The 18,899-nt window shown below is 37.2% G+C and overlaps 1 protein-coding gene across 1 annotated transcript; it reads right to left on the bottom strand.

Annotated features, from left to right (window-relative positions):
- Positions 1-1,999: 1,999 nt before the first annotated feature.
- Positions 2,000-18,807, bottom strand: LOC103711264 (RNA helicase aquarius). The gene is made up of 14 exons (XM_008797347.4): positions 18,168-18,807; positions 17,979-18,071; positions 17,627-17,689; positions 12,558-12,644; positions 12,314-12,466; positions 12,072-12,226; positions 11,038-11,272; positions 10,831-10,941; positions 8,247-9,305; positions 7,881-8,147; positions 6,921-7,106; positions 3,394-4,545; positions 2,915-3,265; positions 2,000-2,763 (listed from the first exon to the last, which is right to left on the bottom strand). Exons 1-14 carry the CDS (start codon positions 18,588-18,590, stop codon positions 2,587-2,589), a joined length of 4,512 nt encoding a protein of 1,503 aa, XP_008795569.2. The 5' UTR covers positions 18,591-18,807; the 3' UTR covers positions 2,000-2,586.
- Positions 18,808-18,899: the final 92 nt, after the last annotated feature.

Genomic DNA, 18,899 nt, shown 5'->3' with positions numbered 1-18,899 from the left:
GAATGCAACGTGCATGCGATATTTTATGCGTGCACGCCGCACACTTGGACCGGAAGAATTGTTACTCAACCTGGCCTAGGAACTCTCTTCTGAAGAGAGGAATGAGAAAAAATAGAGTGATTTCATCCTATATCTATGGTAAACCTGATCCACATAATAATTTCTAAGAACTAGTTTCAAACGTTTGGTTCATGTACCTATCCACTTAACAGGTGAGTCAGGATTCACTGGTCAAGAGAGAGACCTTCTTGCTGTAATCTAACCCTAGCCCATCACGAAATGACTATCAGTACAGAAGAAGGGAGTAAGCAAACCAGATATTGACACGTAGGTCTTCAATAAGAGCACCACTCGGGCCCACCTAAAGTTCATGTACGTGAAAGGCTGCAACCAGTTCACAGCTTCGTTTGGTAGACGAATCCCATGACTTCATTGTGGGCCCCTGACACGTGAGAAACAGTATCTATGGAGTTTCCCCGTCCGGAGTCCACTCAATTTGAAGCCAAACGGAGGTTTAAAGTGATATTCCTCCAGTATTGCTATTGGCCACATATTTGATTTGTCATGACAGGTAATAATGAACAAGAACAATAAATAATAATATATTGTAAGGTAAGGTAAAGTTTTGCAGAATAACATATTGTTTTTTTCTGATATGGTTTGGAGATTAACATTTAAAATCATTATTTGCTAAAGGGATAACAGCTAATAACGACTTTTATTTAGATATTTACTCCATAATGTATTTGGGGTTTTGAAATCGGTCACAAAGCCAGCTATTTTAACCGCAAGGCTAACCAATGAAACAGGTTGGTCAAAAGGTACTACTAAAAGTCTGATGCTTAAATCTTGGATCACACACACGCGGATAAGGTGGGGAAGGGTGGCAAAATACAGTTCAAGTCAATTAGATATCTAATTATAATACTATATTATATTATATAGCATAATAACATAATAAGATTATAATAATATTTAATGATATTATATCACAATAATTATATAATATAATATTATATAATAAAATTATATTATGTTAGAGGTCCGAATTGGTCATTTTTTGGAATAATGGAGAGGACAGGGAAGATATTCAAACCCCGTTATATCAGGTTTAAATTTGTATAAAAGGATCCTAACCTGGAATAAATGTAATTATGAGAGTTTGATTAGATACTTGGGTTAAAGTTATCCAAGTTTGGGAGTTATTTCCAGGATAAGTAGGAATAAATCTCATTTATCCCCTTCCAAGCATAACCAAACATCCATGGAACCAATTACTTTTTTTCTTTTCCTTTTTTTTTTCATTTTAGAGTAGGATGAGCAAAATTTATTTTTATCAACGCTAACAGTAAAATGACCTGGAATAGCTAAAGTTATTGTTGCTAAGTAATAAGGGAACATATGAGTTGAGAATAAGGAGATCGAGTGAATTAGATTTATTTTTTATGTATATTTTTTAATTACTTATTTTTTTCATATTAGACTCTACTAATATTTCAAGTATGTTCGATTTAGTGTAGCGGGTAACTAGGGATAAAGCCACCGTTTATTTCATCAACAGCACATAATCATGGATCCAGAAATAGGTTCAAGTACAACCGTAAAAATAGAGGAAAATGGAGAACCCCAACGCTCCACACTGCTAATATCAATTAACTTCTTTCAATTCAGACTAGGGTGAAATCATTTCCATTAGAAGACCGAATTAATTATGAGCAAAGTATCTTCAAATTTGCTTATCGATTTATATCGGTAAAAGTGAAAACCATGCCTTTCTCTGATCTTGGAACATCTTAAAGGTTATTCCTAAGAATTTCGACCATCTGAAATCAAGCTTCTTGGAAGTTCTTATGGTATGCAACTGTTTTATTACATAATATAACTGGAATACAGTACTAAAAACTCTGTATTACCTGAAAGTGCAACATGCAACAGATATTATGCACCTAGCAGGGAATCACGCTGCACCGTCGATGAAATACCTTTACCAGAAAAGAAATACAAAAAATATCTTAGAAACAATCTATTTCAGCTTGATAATGAAAAGGAATAAAGCATGCGACTAGGACTACAAGATGAACCTCCTTTCTTCTGGTATGAAGAGTAGCTTGCATCTTATGTTACAAGATCTTAGAAATTTTGAATGTCAAATACAGAGACCGTCTTAGTTATGAATTGCAAAAGCAAGCCAAGGCAGATACAAGTACAGCAGGTTCTTTGTTATAGAACTCCTCATTCAAGCTTCGGCTCCGGGTACAAAAGGATACTAGTCACATCAAGTTGTTGGCCATCCTGCTTTCTCTTGTACTACTCAAGAGGCCTTCAGGTAATACAAGAAATTTGTACATTAGTTGGTATATGCCATACAGTCATGACTCCCTTAATATAACGACATTCCAGGCAACTCCCAGTAAAGGGCAGGACACAGGATAAATTGTGTAAATCTACTGATTGGGTTGATCTTTCACTCATGTCTTTCAAGCAACAGGGTTGCCTGGGATACTGCATAACCTGACAAGGATGTATGTCCACTGGCAAAATCCCTCATACAGGTTTGATCAACCATATAGGACTGATTTCATCCATTCATTCTTCCATCTTATTCTCATCTGCTGCACCATTTTCAAGTGATCCATTCTCATTTTCACCATGTCCAATGGGCATATCAGTATCCTCAACATGGCTCTCAGAGGGCGAAGCTGGAGGTCCATTTGCGTGAGGGACCGATTCTTGGTATGCAGCATAATGACTCAACATTTGTGCCTGTCACAAAAATATTTAAACAGAAAAAAGGAGGCAAAGAGACCATGAGTTGGATTTCAGTTTTGAATAATGAGTCATAATATCAAGTTATCAACCATGCACCGAGTTGCCAGATGACAGGATTTCTGTTGAGAAGTTTGTGAGACAATACCTGGTAGAGCTGATGGATCTTGAAATTAACCAAGCTCTCCATCTCCTGGATGCCACCTACAAAATGGATCCTCCCAGTGTCTCCAACTAGCCGCTCTGTGTATGGTGTGTTCTCATCAAAATTCAAGGCAAGCTGATCAGGCCTTTGAAGCAAAAGTTGAAAAGTTGGCTGCAATTCATAGCACTGTTCGAACAAAGAACGACGACAGAATATATACAGCCCCAATCGTGCTCGAGACATTGCAACAACCAATCTCCTAACATCACGTAGGTGGCCCACAAATCGTGTGCGGACAAGAGATAATAAAATGAATTCATTCTGCTGACCTTGAAATTTATCAACTGTTGTAACCTGTTGCACAAGGTATCATATCCAAATGTGTTTTGACAATTAAGATGAAAATTAGAAACAAAATCAAGCAGGCGACAGGATAAAGGGCAAAATCAGGAAAATAATATTAAACATCAAATGAAACTTGCCTTGCTAGGTGGACCAATTCCACATGCTGTGCATCGTCTTTGGACTACATCACGGATCAGAAGTTTTTGGCCATTGTAAGTGGTCAAAATAGAAATCTTACTAGCTGGGTATCCAAGCAAGCGCATATACATATAAACACTGACAATATACTCCGCTTCCCCTTCATTCTGATAGAACCAGGGAGAAGGAGTAGTTTCACCTTTCCCTAGGTAATCAGGAACATCTATCAACTGGTATTCGTAAGAGAATCCAGCATTAGCTTTATGAAAGATAGCCTCATCACGAACATAAGGAAGGTCACCAAGATCTCTGTATCTCCAGTTGTAAAGTTTTGCTATACTTGGTCGAGCTCGACCCTGAGCGTTAAGCTCAATATAAGGGACGCCTAGACGAACGAATCTGGTGAAAAGACTTTGATCCATATGGCTATACTTTTGGAAGGCCATATTTTTAACAACCGGAGGCAACTGATGATGATCGCCGATCAATATACAGCGTTTAAGGCGAGCATAACCATCTTCCTGCCTTTGAAGCAACATTGGAATAAATGTTTCGATCTCTAATATCTGGGCACTTTCTTCCATCAGCAAGTTGTCATACTTGAAGCCCAACTGAAGAAAATCCTTTCTCTTCAAAGCCGCATGGGTACAAGTCATGGCCACAATCTTAGCCTGTTTAGTCATCAGATAATTTGCTCTATCAGCAGTTGACTTTAGCAACTCAAAAGCTCTGCATTCTTCCATCTCTTGGAACATTGTTGACAGATGACGGAAACACCCCTTTGCTGCTCGCATGTCTTTCTCAAAGGATTCACCAGTAAACACAGGCTGGGGAGCATTGGAGAAGAACTCCAGAAATGGGAAACGATCTTTAACAAATGATGGTTTGTCTTGATTCTGGGCACAAGCAGCTAGAAACTGCTCCCAGCGTGAGTACACATGCAGCAACCAAAAATATCCAGCAGTTTCACAAGTATAGCCTACATCTTCTGGCAGCTGAAGGGATCTTGCAAGTCTCTCTACCTCACTGAGCAGTTCTAGTCGCCGTACAAGCATAGCATTTACACGACCTTGACGACTAAAGTCAAGATCTGTTGCTAGTTCTTGCTCACCTTGACCCAGCCGAAGGAGGTATCTAGCAGGTACATCCCTCTGACAATGCCAATAAAATATGAGTGGATAATACCTTGGATAAAAACAAAAAACAGCCAAAAAATTGCAAGGATGTGACACCACTGAATTTCTGATGACTACTATTTTGTGGCTGTTTGAAAAACTGCCTATTTTAAATCCAGTTATCCTTGGGTCTAATCATCATATGCAAAAAATGCCTACTTAAAATCCAGTTCTACTTGGCTCTAATAATCATATGCAGCAGAGGCCGAAAGAGAAATATATGCAGTCATGACTTCATTATATACAAAATATTAAAAATATCACTATGAAAGCAAAATCATGATAACAAGTAGCCAAGAAACGGAGACATCAACATTAAATACTGGAAGAATCACTATTGCTAGCACACTTAGATATGGTAATATTTGAATTGGCAAATAAGTAAAACAAAAGACGGTAATACAAATCATACAAAGAATATCGTATGCTATATACAAGAGAGAAACTAAGCCAGCCAGAAAATATATATAATTGAAATTGAAGGACGCTAACAAAAGATTAGATGCAAGCATATGATAATGCTGAGAATGACAAGACAGAAGCAAGGTGAAAGTAGAAAAAATTATCTGATTATAAGTATCCTCTTAAAGAATAATGAGAACAAGGGCTTTAAGGAGCATTCTAGTGGCCACGTAGTAGAGGACAAAATAATGGAGACCATGTGATATCTTGAAACCAATAATGAAATAGGAGAAATCAGGATATTTTAAGGAAAGAATACACTGATAGAGATATTACGTACTACCTGATCTACTAACATGCATTTCTTGTTTTCTATATTGTGTGGCGGTCGCAAGCCCCTGGGTTCAGAATCTTCAGATTGACATTCAGTCTTTTGAATATGATTATTATGTTTTATATTACGCTCTAACATAATAATTCTAAATCAAATGATTCATATTAAGGTTTTTTTTAAAAAAGAAAGAAATCTACCATTGTATGATTAACAGAAGTCTGTGTCTTCAAATTTTTAAACTCATTTGCACTTCACAAAACATAGGCAGGTTAAGTAGCAGGACCATGTAAAAAAAAATTCCATGCTTCTGTTTGTATGGTAACCCAAAGTATTTGGTTCATTCAAAGTATTTGCTAGTTCTTTTAAACAAATCCATAACTTTAATTTCTTAGACTGATTTGTACACTTTTTTATTGCATCACAGCCTTAATTCCAGGTGTGTCCAAAAGTTTGGATTAATGTGTGCATTACATAATCTAGGTGCTCAAGTAGCATATACCTATGAGGAGGATACATTTGTCTGGTTACTTGTCTGACAGGTAAAAAAGGATTTACCAAATTTGATCCAAATAAACAAGGAACAAATTTAGTCATTGAACTCAAACATGTATAACTGCTAATACACAAATAGCACCATGACATCATATAACATAGAAATGGCTTCCTACTATTATAATAAAATATTGCAAAGATTTCTGAATAGTTAACCAAAAAAAAATCAGAAACCTTGAGGCAGAAAAAGAAATAGAAATAGAAAAAAAACATCAAACATGTGATTTTAGAACGGGCAGAGAATATGAAACCTTAGCTGATTATAAAGGATCGGACGAAGGTTCAAAAACAACTTTAGATTACCCGGACTACATATGTATTATGGTGAAAAATTTTCCTTGCACGATTCAGATAGAGTGTTCGTTTATTGCCTAACATACATATGTATCACCAAAAATCAAGGTACGCCGTCTCGGTACCGGACCCCACTGGTACCAATCTATTACTTTATCAGTACACCCAATACAGAGCTGGTTGAGCGTACCAACACTTGATACTAGAGTCGGCGAAACCGTCCCGAACTGGGCAGTTTCGGCCGTTCCGAACCGTACTGGTGGCTCATCGGTATGGTTCTAACAATGAAAATGAGATCCGTTGCTGGAACTGGAGAAGAAGGAAAGAGAGAAAGCGGGAGAGGGAGGGAGAGGGAGAGGTCAGACTGCCGGCCCCCCGTAGCATCCACCGGCCTCCCTCCCTCTCTCTTTTCCTCTCTCCCATGGTACCGTGCCCTCTCCTCTGCCAGTACAGACCCGGCACGGCTCGTACCGATTCGTGCCACCGGAGAACCGGTACGGTGCCCGGCATCGGTTCCTCCGATCTTGCTTAATACGCTGACTATATCACGTACTAGTTTGATACCAATACGATATAGTTGGTACTCACCGGTACCGATCAGCACGACATTCCTTGCTAGAGATAATGTCTCGTTACAACAATGCCTTCATTGTCCATCAACTATATGCATGTTGTAACAATGAGAACCCGAGATTTCATTATCCTACATTTTCAAATTCAACTACTGTTACACACAAAAATAATCTCGAAAGAGCCATGATGCTGATACCTGCATTATTTTCTCGAAAAGATCATTCAAAGCCTGATTGGAATGGGTGATAATTAATGTTCTTTGTGAAGGGCAATTATGATAAAGAACATTCAAAATTTGGACAGCTGTATCTGTCTTTCCTGTACCAGGCGGACCAACAACCATTGTCAAGCCAGGCTGGATACCCGAAATAATTGCTCCAATCTGCAAAATAAATTGATGCAATCAGTATGAAGTGTTAAGTTGAAAGGCCAGGATGGTTCCCCATGATGCAACCAGTATTTATCACTATATATAACTAAAAAAACGAGAAAAAAATTCTATAGGAAAATATTCAGATCAATTGGTCATGCAGAGCTAACAGAGTAAACAAACCACAATAGTGCAAGCCAGGTCTAGCTCAAGATCCTCTACTGTTATTGAGTTGAGCTTGAACAAGCTCATTTACTTCTAAACCAAACTCGAGTTGCTCATGAACAACTTGTTTAAGAGATGAAGTGAGAGCCAAGGACCCTCATGGCTTTCATATATATACATTGAGCTAATTTCACTGTTACATGTCAAGACAAACACAAGCTAATCACAAACAGCTCACTTGTTAAATAACCTATGTAGAACTATTATATGATCCAATATGATGATCCAGTTATCTTGTAATACTGTAATTATAAAAAAGATCTGATACAAATAAGGAAAAATACTGCCGATCCACACTTGTTTCAGTGGAAAGATATGTAGGAAGTGATTTTACATTAAAGATGAATGATAAGCAACAAATATACCGGCATACTATAATCTTTAACCACAGAATTTTAATAGATAAAGATGGTGATAGCACCTTGTTGCTATACCGGGCAATGATCAGAAAACAATTCATACTAAATGATACTCTTAACCATATACTCCGAATAAACTATTCCTGCAAACCTAATCTAGTTATCCTAACCAATGAAAATGGAGAGAGCAATTACGAAGTACCTGAGTGGGTGTAAATCGAACTGAATTTTGCTTTGGTTGATCTTGGGGATAAGGCCCAGGATCAGCAGGAACATATGCCTCAACAAAAATCTTTTCCTTCTCAGAACCTTGACCCACCATATTCTCATCATTCAAGCTAGTCATATTACTGGACTTCTTATTGCCAGGAAGAGCATGATTTTTGCCCTTCATTGTTTTGGGAAGCTTAACCTGGAAGGGAGGACGCGAATTCAAGTCCTCTGTACCATCTGGATTAACAAAGCAAACCTAGACGTTGAAATATAAGGTTAGAAACATGCAATGCAACACAAACACAGACATTATAAGCAATTTGAGTATAGAAACTTACAATATAATAAGACTAACCTGCAAATCTGGGAAGCTGTCTCGCAAATGGTTTGCATCAAGAAATGTGTCTTTGAAATCCACTACTTCCAGGAGGTCAGGCATGTTTGTCCACTGTGCAGCAGAGGGGTTTCCATAACCCAAAAATATATTATGCAGCCAATCAGGAACGATACATGATTCATTCATAAGGTCTCGTATGGATTCTAAAATTGCTTTGAAATTATTCTCTTTAGGTTTTCTTCTCATTAAAATGTTAAATGTCCCATATGCATCCTCTTTGCCTTTTTCAGCTATATCAGTAACATCCATGTGATACTGTGCTGTATCTAGAGCAACGGTAACTGTACGAAGTTCACCTTTAGGTGGTTTCCACTCATCTCTTTTGATTCTCCCAGTGAAATCATTCATAAGTACTCCTTCCTCATCTCGGATCTCAATTACTTCACAGCCACGTACACATTGAAGACCAAGCCTTTGCGGTACGGTGGACTTGGCAGCTTCCTCTGCACTAAGGGGTTCAAAAGATGGACGAATTGATAGTAAAAACAAGACATCATGTTCTTTAAGGGAATTCCATTCTGATCTTATATGTGCTCTATAACTAGAAATGCTAAAAGTAACTTCAGCCGTCACAGATGAAGGCTTGACTTCTCCGATGTTTGGCTGTTTGACTTCAGTAATCTTAAACTCCTTGATTGGCACAGCCATTCTTGACCACCCACGGAAAGCAGTTTCTCCCTCATTATTAATGTAAGCGAGAAGATGAGGAACAGCTTCCTGGATATCTTCGCGTATTTCATATGTCGATTCAAGGCGGAATAGATTGAAATTTCTCAATAGATAATCATGAAGTGTCAGAAATTGGAGGTTAAGTTTTGGGAGAGCAAGGCACCCTTCTCCAGAGTAGTTGATACTAGGGACAAGGCTCTCATCCCACATTATCTGCTCGTTAGGATAAAGAGGAAGAGCATTTATGGCATCCTTCTGGGACTGTCTTTTCTCGAAGTAAGAAACTACAACTTCAATGAGGAAGACAATCCTTTTAGCACATGGATCTTCGTCTGAAACCAATTTGAGCTATAAAAGAAAAATATAGTAGCAGTAAGAAAAGGAATGGCATAGTTACACAAGGACATGGCTGTAAACACAGACAAATGGGCGCACATGCACATGCACAAATGTTTATATCAAATGCTGGCTATAGCATCTAGCATGTGCCGCTACCAAGATGAAGGATATCAATACATTGCAGTTATGCACATGTAGTCAGAGAATGTGAGTACAAGGCAATAAATCAAAAAAGACAAAGGATCTTATGGTTAGTTTCAAGAGCGTAACTTTTCCATTAATTTTCCCTCAATCCAAACTAACAAATGAACAAAGATCTCTACCAGTAAAAAACACAGTAGGTCATCTAATTTCTAAATCCAAGCTGTTAATCAAAACCTATGACATTTAAGATTTTTTGTCCATCTACAAGTGAGTGTAATTTTTTGTCCATCTACAAGTGAGCGTAGTGCAATCGGTTATATGAATACCATTAGAATGCCCATAATGTGACTTCTGGTGGTTATACAAGCTAAGTAAAAGAGACTAAATTGGCCATATATTAAACCCCATACACTCAAGGCAAAAGAGGTTTACTTCTATCTTGTAGACATTAGACACATCCAAAAAGTAACCTTCTTGCTCATTATGCATGTAAATTTGGTATAAATGCAGACATTCTTAAATTGGTTTGTCACTAGCCATTCACAAGTGAGGAGAATATACACAAATGCACATGCAGATAAATAGACAGATAGAGACACAACCATACATAGGAAGGAGGGAAAGCGGGGTGGGGGCAGTGGTTGCACAATGAATGTAGAGAGCTTGAATGAAGCAGATGGGCATTTGTACAACATTAAGTTGTATCATGAAAGGAGGACTTGATCATCAAACAAAGTCTGGAAGGAAAATTTGGGGCGTAACTTTATTAGACATATTGTGAGATTATGCAAATTCTTCATGCAAGTTTCCATTCATGTATTCCCGCTTTGTGTAGCTCTACAGAATTGTTGGCTTTGTTATTGCTTGTTACTTGAGTAAGTTGAAATGATGTAAAACAGCAATACGGATGCACACATTTTCTAATGGATATCTTCTGTGCATATTTATAGATGTACTTTTACATGGATGAAATGGAATGCTTGAATGCTTTTTCACAAGCAGTTCTTTGGGTTCAAAAGGGTAAATTTTCTTTAAACATATAACTCAGTTAAAATCATCTTCGTTCCTTAACAAAAAAAAAGGCCATTAATCCTTCTTTAAGCCTTAGTCTCTCTTATCACACATGGCCATTCAACAGTAACTATCATTCATGTAAAATATCTTCGGATGGACCAAGAACATGCTAACAACATGCTATATGAAAAGAAGCAAGAAAAATTTAAATGGTTCAGCAACTTCACATAGAAATCTACAAGCACATAATGAATGGATGTCCACATGTTTATCTAGTCAATCCACTTCAGAATTAGATAAAATATATTATAAAAGGTGTAGACGCAACAAGAAAAAATCAGAAAGCAGTCACACTGAGCAATGCATATATACCAACCTTATTACAAACCAAATCTTGTAGTTCTTCGGCAGACAATATAGATAATTTCTTTGAAAGATCCGCACGCTTATGAATTGCACCAATGTTACACAGTGCAAAATCTCGTAACTTGAACAACCAAAAAATGTAATTTATGTTAAATACAAATTACAGAAATAACATAAACTTAATATCAAAAGACTGTGTTTACACTTGTACACATACCTTAGGTACTTGCTTAAATGCTAAAAGTTGAAAAGCTTGAAGACGGGAATAATGAGCCAGCAAAACATCATCATCACTCAGTTGCATCCCAACATGGTCATCAATCTCAAAACCTTCATAAAACTGTAGCAAGTCTACCAGCTGTGCAAAAAGCCGCCCCTTTTCATGAGTGTAAAGTACACTCAAATGACATTTAGCAACAACAGCAACATCAGCGACAACAGGCTTCAAAAATCTGCAAAACATAATAAACAAATTAGTATATAAATAAATAAAAGCATGGCAGGGAAGAAACTACAGCCATAACTATCTGTCAGAAGACAAAATAAGGGAGTAATAAATAATAAGTAGATCTTCCCTGTGGGCTTAATAATGGGAAGGTCGAGAAAAAAAAAAAAGAGTTACACAATGCCATCATAGGTAAGATACACATCCAAGAAACAGAAAAATACTTGGCCAACATATAATAACAATACTAACATGCTGATCTGGAAAAACTAGAGATTGATTTTGTTCTTAAATTTATCAGTTCCAAATTTATTTTTAAGCAACTCATGATCAAGAAAACCAAAAATTTCCCTTGGTCAGTCACATGACTTTCATGAGCATGCACTATAATCCTGCAATGATAATTTACTTATAAGACCATTTACATCAACCAAGAATTGGGAACAAAAATTCACCTTTCCCAAACTTAAAATTTTTGAGATGTGAGAATTCTTGCATAGGCACATTCTTCTGGAATGACCTAAATTTTTCAAAAAAAGAATTTCTTAATCATATCTAACTTTAGTCAAATGAACAAATAGAACCATCTTTATCATCAATTGATATTTAGTTATATACATGAGTGTGGTACAAGAGACACAACCAAAGAGGAACAGATGAAGCAAACCATCTCAGGAAGCATCATGTATTCATGAACTGATTGTTCATCCAAACAAACAAAAAAATGATAATGGCAAAAAACCAAATATCATACTAAAATGAAACTGGTTTCAGAAACAAAGAATAGCGAACGAAGAATCGAATACCTCCTCGTAGGCAGTTGGCTCAGCAAGTCAATCAGGAATTCCATAAACCTCTCACAGTATAAGACACAAGAATCATCAATTTGCACATTATATGAATCGTTAAAATGGGTTTCTTCATCATCATGCTTTTGTTGTATGACCTTGGAATCAAGTATCTGACACACGTTCTGGCAAAACTTCAGAAAGAGTTCATCTATATAAGAAAAAGTTAGGCAATTACTTAAGAAAATAGTCACAGTTACCTCTAAAAATTCTTCAATTAGATTTCTTAGGAATGTCACTTCAACCATCTTTGAAGGATCAAATGCCTGCCGTCCTTTTTTGGCTTCTTTTGCTTCTTTCTTTATCATTTTTTTCCACTTCTTGATTAAATGAGGATTCAGGCACAACTCCATCTGCAAAAAGGTGTAAATAAGGAACTAACTTACTTCTCAAGAGCTAAAGCAAATTGATGCAGAATTACTGCAGATAATCATCTAGACTTACCTGAAGTCTACCAAAGGAAAGACTATGCCATATCTGTAAACTTACTAACTTCAGTACGGTTTCACTAACAACCTCATCCTCCAAACTCTGCAACAAAGCATACAGTACATAAGCAAAAATAAGAAGCTATAGAACAAATACCAATTAGAACAGCTGGATAATTGTACACATATTAGAAGGCGAAGTTTTCAGCTGCACTGTTCTTTTTTAATCGGCAATAGATATTTTTTATAGAAAAATAATAATTATAACAAAGTTTAAGAGAGTACTGGAATTAAGAATTGACAAAACTTAATTGTTATATCATTACAGAACCAGTACTATAGAGGTTACTCGTTCTCGAAACTCTTAGTGAGTGGAATTTAATAAGATAACAAGATCTGATTCGGTAGATCATTCACACAAAATCTTTCCTTTCCATCAAAGGCAAAGGATTAAGGTAAAGTAATACTAACCCAATTGATCTATCAGGCCCACATCACTAGATGGGATTTATAGAACTGGCAAGATAGCATATAATTTAATATTGAGAGTGAAAAAAATAAATACATACTTACTATGAGGCTACCATTGTTAAATAAGTGGCTTCAATTCCACAACCTTTGTAACAAAAATTCATCGGCCCAGCAATGAAAATCATGGAGTTTCAAAACTTCATGAAGCAAACAGGATAATTAGGAGAATCCACCCAATACTTTGTAACTTGGTCGGATCAAGCCAAATATTGGAGATCAACAATCAATTAAAAATTTCTAACTACCCGTTTGTGCATTCTCTGCATAAACTTTGACAGTTGTGGTCCACATAGTCAAGTTTCTGCATGAAGAGATATCTGAAGTTCCAGCACTCGTTTTCCTAACCCAAGTAGAAAAGTCCATGAAGCCCTCAATAACTAAAAGTGGACACCCAACATGTGGCAAGTTGACCTGCACTTGAAGGTCTAGAAGAATATCTAGAGGTCTAACAAATAATAAGGATTCATCAACTTGGAGAGAATTAATTGCTGGAGTGAACACACCCAATGCTTCAGATCTTGAAGGATCAAGCAAACAAATACTTAACATTGATGACATTGATGCCAGTGATCCATTATCATCAGTTAAGATTTAAAATTACTATCTACATATATTCTTTATAAACTTTTACAGCCATCCTTATTTTCTATCAGATTGACAATCCTAGTTGTCTTTGTACTGTAACCACCTTATTATATGACTTCTTAAACATAGTTTTCCAGGAACTTGTGTGGGTGTAGTGTACCCTTCAGTGGTACCTTATGGGATTGAAAAGCTGCACAGAGTGACAAGCTGCTCTGTGTAGTCTTTACAGTGACAAAATCCCTTTTTCTTTTTAACCTTCTCTCTCCATCACTGAGCCAGCATGTCACCCCCCCCCCCCCCCAAAAAAAAAAAAAACAAAGGTGCCTTCTCATCATACATCCAATCTCTCTGATATACGTCCCTCTCAAAGGGAACACAAAATAAATATGATTTACATATTTCTGATATATGAACTAAAGAACCGGAACTGACAAAAAACTGAAATTAGGCCAATAAGAGGTGTTCTTTTGAGGTGGTTTTTTGCTTGTATACTAAGTTATATACTTCTCTGTCGAAGAGGGACAATTAAATATATAATCCCAATACAATTGTAAACGCCAGAAAATAGAATCTATTATTTAAAAGAAAAGATAGATAATAACATAACTCTATAGTGTCAACTTGTTTCTTTTTGACAACTGAAGTTCAAGAATTAAATAGTAATGTGTTCATATGAAAAAAAAATACCAATATACTTAATTTAACTTGCATGAAATAGACTTCAGCCTAAATTTGTAAAAACTAGATATATAGAAAATCAATATTACACATCATACTCAATAATATTGTATTATAATTTTTATTGGCTTCTCTTAATTTTTATTTTTCATCATAACTGCAAAACTTTAAAAACTGTCAGACTTGCCAAACCCGAAACTTCACAGACTCGACCAAAACCAAAACTAAATTTTCAAATCTTGATCAAAGGTGAAGCAATTCCATGCATCTTTACCCAGAACACTTCAATAATGGAGATGGTTAGTTGCATTGTTGTAGGCATTTAAAATTACGAATGGCTAGAAAAATTGTTTTCTATAATATTATGCATCACTTCAAAATTTTAGCTTTTTCTTATCTCCTTAAACATGTGCCCCTCTATGCAAGATTCGTCGTCTTGATACCGGATCCTGTACCAATGCCACACTAACACAGTATTGTTACGGTACAGTATGAAATTTTTTTTGGCATACCAATACCACATTAGCACAGTATCGTTACGGTACGATATGGACCCCATACCCGAAACTTCAAAATTTTAGCCTTTTCCTATCTCCCTAGGCTTTACTTTCTTGCCAACCAATTATATGCAATCACATGAATTCGATAGTGTAATGTTGGGTTTTATGGCCCAAAAACATCATTTCATTTGGAGACACAAGAATAGGTGGATGCCTATTTTATAAAAAGCTCCTCCTTTAAGTGAACGTTGTTTGAATACGTTACTGTGAGTTCCTCATGCAATAAATTTATGAGTGCTATCCAATAGAGAGCTGACTGTCATGCATGCGTGGATCATGATCTCTCTAGCTCCTCATAAGTGCTATTGCTGGTTCATTACCTTTTGAAATGGTTTCAAAATGATAGTTAATTATGTATAAGTATCATGTAGTTTTGATAAATTTGATAACAGAATGAGCATGAACATTATTGTGTATGGTTTCAAAATGACAGTCAATCTGTGAAAAAATGGTAAGCAAAAGTATCTCATTTCTCCTATTGAGGATGATACCAGGTTAGCAGAACAGAACCATGAAGTTGTCCAATTATAACTTTGTTGTGGAACAATTTAAACCCAAAGCTCAGCTCCAATGTCTCCTTAAGGCATCATAGAAGAAACAGATATCACGGGAAAGTGTGGCCTCAAGTATGACCGTCTGCAGCTCTAGAGTACTTTCCAAACAAAAAGGGAGAAGAGAAACGACTCTCTTATAGTAATATTGCACTCAAAGGCTCCTACAAGGAATTGAGTGCTTATCAACCCCTCACCAATGTTGTAGAAGTTCAAAAGCATATAGAAACTTCATGGTTGCAAATGTAATTGCTTTAGTCAATCATTCTATGAAGCATAGGTTCCTATTCAAAATAACATGGGATCACCTTCTTGCTTTGATGGATAACACTTTCATAATTACACCAGATTAGGGAGACTAAAGCGATGAGACAATGCTGTGAAAGAGGAGACAACGTATAATAATTGTACATTCTAACTTTCCATATGATGCAACCACAAGCTCATTCTTGCAATGGTGTGGAAAATGTCACCCTTGATGTTCTAATATGCATTGATCAATATTTATCTTGTATTTACAATCTTGCAGCACTTGAGATGCAGATGCAACATACTAATAGGGCATCAACCACCAACAGTAGTCAAGAATGTTAGGATATAGAACTGATGCCCTAGAACACATGGTTATTAGCACTATATGTTGTGATGAACTAAAATAAAAAGCTTAGCAAAAGCTACATCATGATAGAAATTCTATTATGTACAACTTATGATTACATATGCCACAATGGAAAAAATCATTTTAAAAAGGAATTTATCATTTTTATTGAGGGAAAATGAATGTAAACAAGAAATAGCATTCCATTTATCAAGACGGATCGCCGGGCTGCTAACTTCTCCACAAAGACCATTGAGAGGCACAAAATGATAAACTAAAGCATTGTTGCAATAATATCTCTAAAGCATCATGTGAAAGAGAGCAGTAGGGGGCAGAGAGGTGCATCTTGGTTATGTTTTCCCTCAAATTGATGACCTTATCTTTTAGTAAGAACGAGTTTCTGCAATCCATGTTCTTTCCCATATGCTCTCTCTCTCTCTCTCTCCCCTTCCTTTTCCTTTACTACTCTCCCTACCTTTTCCTTTACTACTATCCCTATCTCTTTGTTTCAATATTTTTGTCCATTTAAGGGTCTGCAGGCCAGTTGCACATGGACCTTAAATATCTGCCCACTTAAGGGGCAATGAGTTTTATTCCCGATTTCGCAGTTTAACACTCCATGGTGTTGAATCTCATAAGGTAGCAAATAGTGGCAAGAGTTGCAGCATTAAACAATGCAAAATCCAATAATGAACTTCAATAACCTACACTTCGGAATTGATCAATGATTTAAAAGATTAGAGGTGAAAGATCGGCGACGACAGGGCTGCCAAACAACCAGTTGCTAAGTGGATGCCTAGACAAGCATCTAGAGATCAAGCTGGTGCAAAAATAATAAACTAAAAATAAACAATAATTATAAGGAGAAAAAAGAAAATATACTTGCAATATAATAAATAAAATAGAACATATCAAATAAAATGTAGCAAGTAAATGGGAATTATAAACTTGCCAATATAACTTCAATTCCAAGCTCAAACATGATAAAACAATGTTAAGGCGGGCACCTAGACAACCCCAGCCCAGCCTGTTTAGGCAGCCAATGCTACCAGCTTTTAAAGCATCTGAATTAATCAGCCTCTTAGATTTAATAGGATTTAAGTATTATGTTCCATGCTTGTGCTGCCCAAGGACTGCCATGGCAGGGTATCATGATAAGCCCTGCTAGATACGAGTCAAAAACCAGTTTCCATAAAACACTGTTAGCATGAGTTGTATCTGTTAGCATGAGCCAACACAAGCGATACAACAGTACAAGCCACTCTACCATGCCTGTATCCAAACAGTGTGGTATGGATTGACATGTCACAGTACATTAAATCTTGCTAATTGCACTGGTGTCAGTAAGCTTATTGTATACGCATAGGTTTTGGAAGCAAAGATAAAATGCACATGGGAATTTTGTGTAAGCTGTACATATATGAAAATTTTTGAAAGATTAATCATAAATATTACACGAGAACAGATGAAAGTTTGGCTGAATTAATGAAATGTTCAAGAAACAAGACAGCCATAAGATTAGTGCCAGCTGCAATCCTACCTTTATTTAATCAATGAAAGAAGTATTCCAGCATCTGCGTACCTGAAAGGCATTGATCATGAAAAGCAAGTAATTTGTCTTCTCTGCTATACTTAAGGCTCTTCCCTGTGAATATGTATAACCAAGAACCTCTCAGCAAATAAAGAAATCTAAGACTGTAAAAGCAATACACTTGACACTATTAAATAAAGAAAGAATAGAGTGCGCAATCACTAAAATTGGAACTTAAGTGAACTAAAAGAAGTTGTTTCTGCAACTAATTGTCCGATCACCATACTGGAGAAGATATGGGCATAAAAGCATATACAGGCCATAATATCTTGAAATATATGAATGATTTGTTCAAGTAAATAACTTTAAGTAACAAAATAAATAAAGAAACAACCAATCCAACCTGTTCCTTAAGCAAAAGAACCCTCCACAGGAACGCCTTGAACAAATCCTTCCTATCATGAAAACAAATCCATGCTGCCACATTCTCCCGGAACTTCAAGAGAGAAACATAAATAAATAAAGTAATAAAAAAAATAATATCTTCCCATTATTTTCTTCTTGTAAAACTCGAGAAAGTTCAACGCCTTACCTTCTCATTAACCATGAGGATCATCGACATAATATGCTCGAATGTAGCAGCCTCGGGATCGAAATTAGGCCACAGATAGTTCTCCAAGTATTGACTGACCTCCAGAATCATGACCCTCTGGAGGGGAACCGTCTTCCGGTCCCCGGAGACCAAAAGCTCCGTCTCATAGATCTCTCTCACCAACTCCGGATCAAACTTGTGGGCCGCGGCGTCCGCCCCACCGGTCTTCAGCCAGTTGGCCGCGGCGATCTTGGTGAGCCGGTCCCGCTGGATCTCGAGCAGGGTGATGGCACTCGAGAGGTTCCCCTCCGGCGGTTTCTCCGGCAGCGTCTTCGCCGCCGGCCCCTGGACGGGCTCGACGGGGTACTCGGCGACCCGGTGTCGGCGGAAGTCGTAGGTGCCGGTGCCGTAGACCTTCGGCATGGCCGCCGGCTAAGGAAGGGAACAATTCGAGGGGCTGAGAGGGTTTTGGAGGTACGAATTGGAGCAAGAGAAGTGGTCGATTAGGGTTTTAAGAGGGTCTCACGGCGACTGGGGGAAGCCGCCGATAAACCCTAGCGGGACGAAGGCGAGAGTCGAGAGCGCCAGCTGGGAAACCGACCTAGAACTATGGGAGGAGGCGCGGTAACGATTCAATCATTATGGATCCGAATTCGCGAAAGATAATCCTTTTGCTGAAAAGATATTTATAGTATTGATGTAATATAAGGGCCTATTTGTAAAAGCGCTCAT

This window comes from Phoenix dactylifera, chromosome 8 (genome assembly GCF_009389715.1).
Source record: "Phoenix dactylifera cultivar Barhee BC4 chromosome 8, palm_55x_up_171113_PBpolish2nd_filt_p, whole genome shotgun sequence".
Taxonomy (NCBI): domain Eukaryota; kingdom Viridiplantae; phylum Streptophyta; class Magnoliopsida; order Arecales; family Arecaceae; genus Phoenix; species Phoenix dactylifera.
This window is presented reverse-complemented; position numbering and strand designations above follow the sequence as displayed.

Coding starts and splice junctions, on each gene's coding strand:
- LOC103711264 (XM_008797347.4), bottom strand. CDS start 18,590: ATGCCGAAGGTCTACGGCACCGGCACCTACGACTTCCGCCGACACCGG. Junction 18,072..18,167: donor TCCTCATGGTTAATGAGAAG/GTAAGGCGTTGA, acceptor TCTCTCTTGAAG/TTCCGGGAGAATGTGGCAGC. Junction 8,148..8,246: donor ACAGCTTCCCAGATTTGCAG/GTTAGTCTTATT, acceptor TTCAACGTCTAG/GTTTGCTTTGTTAATCCAGA.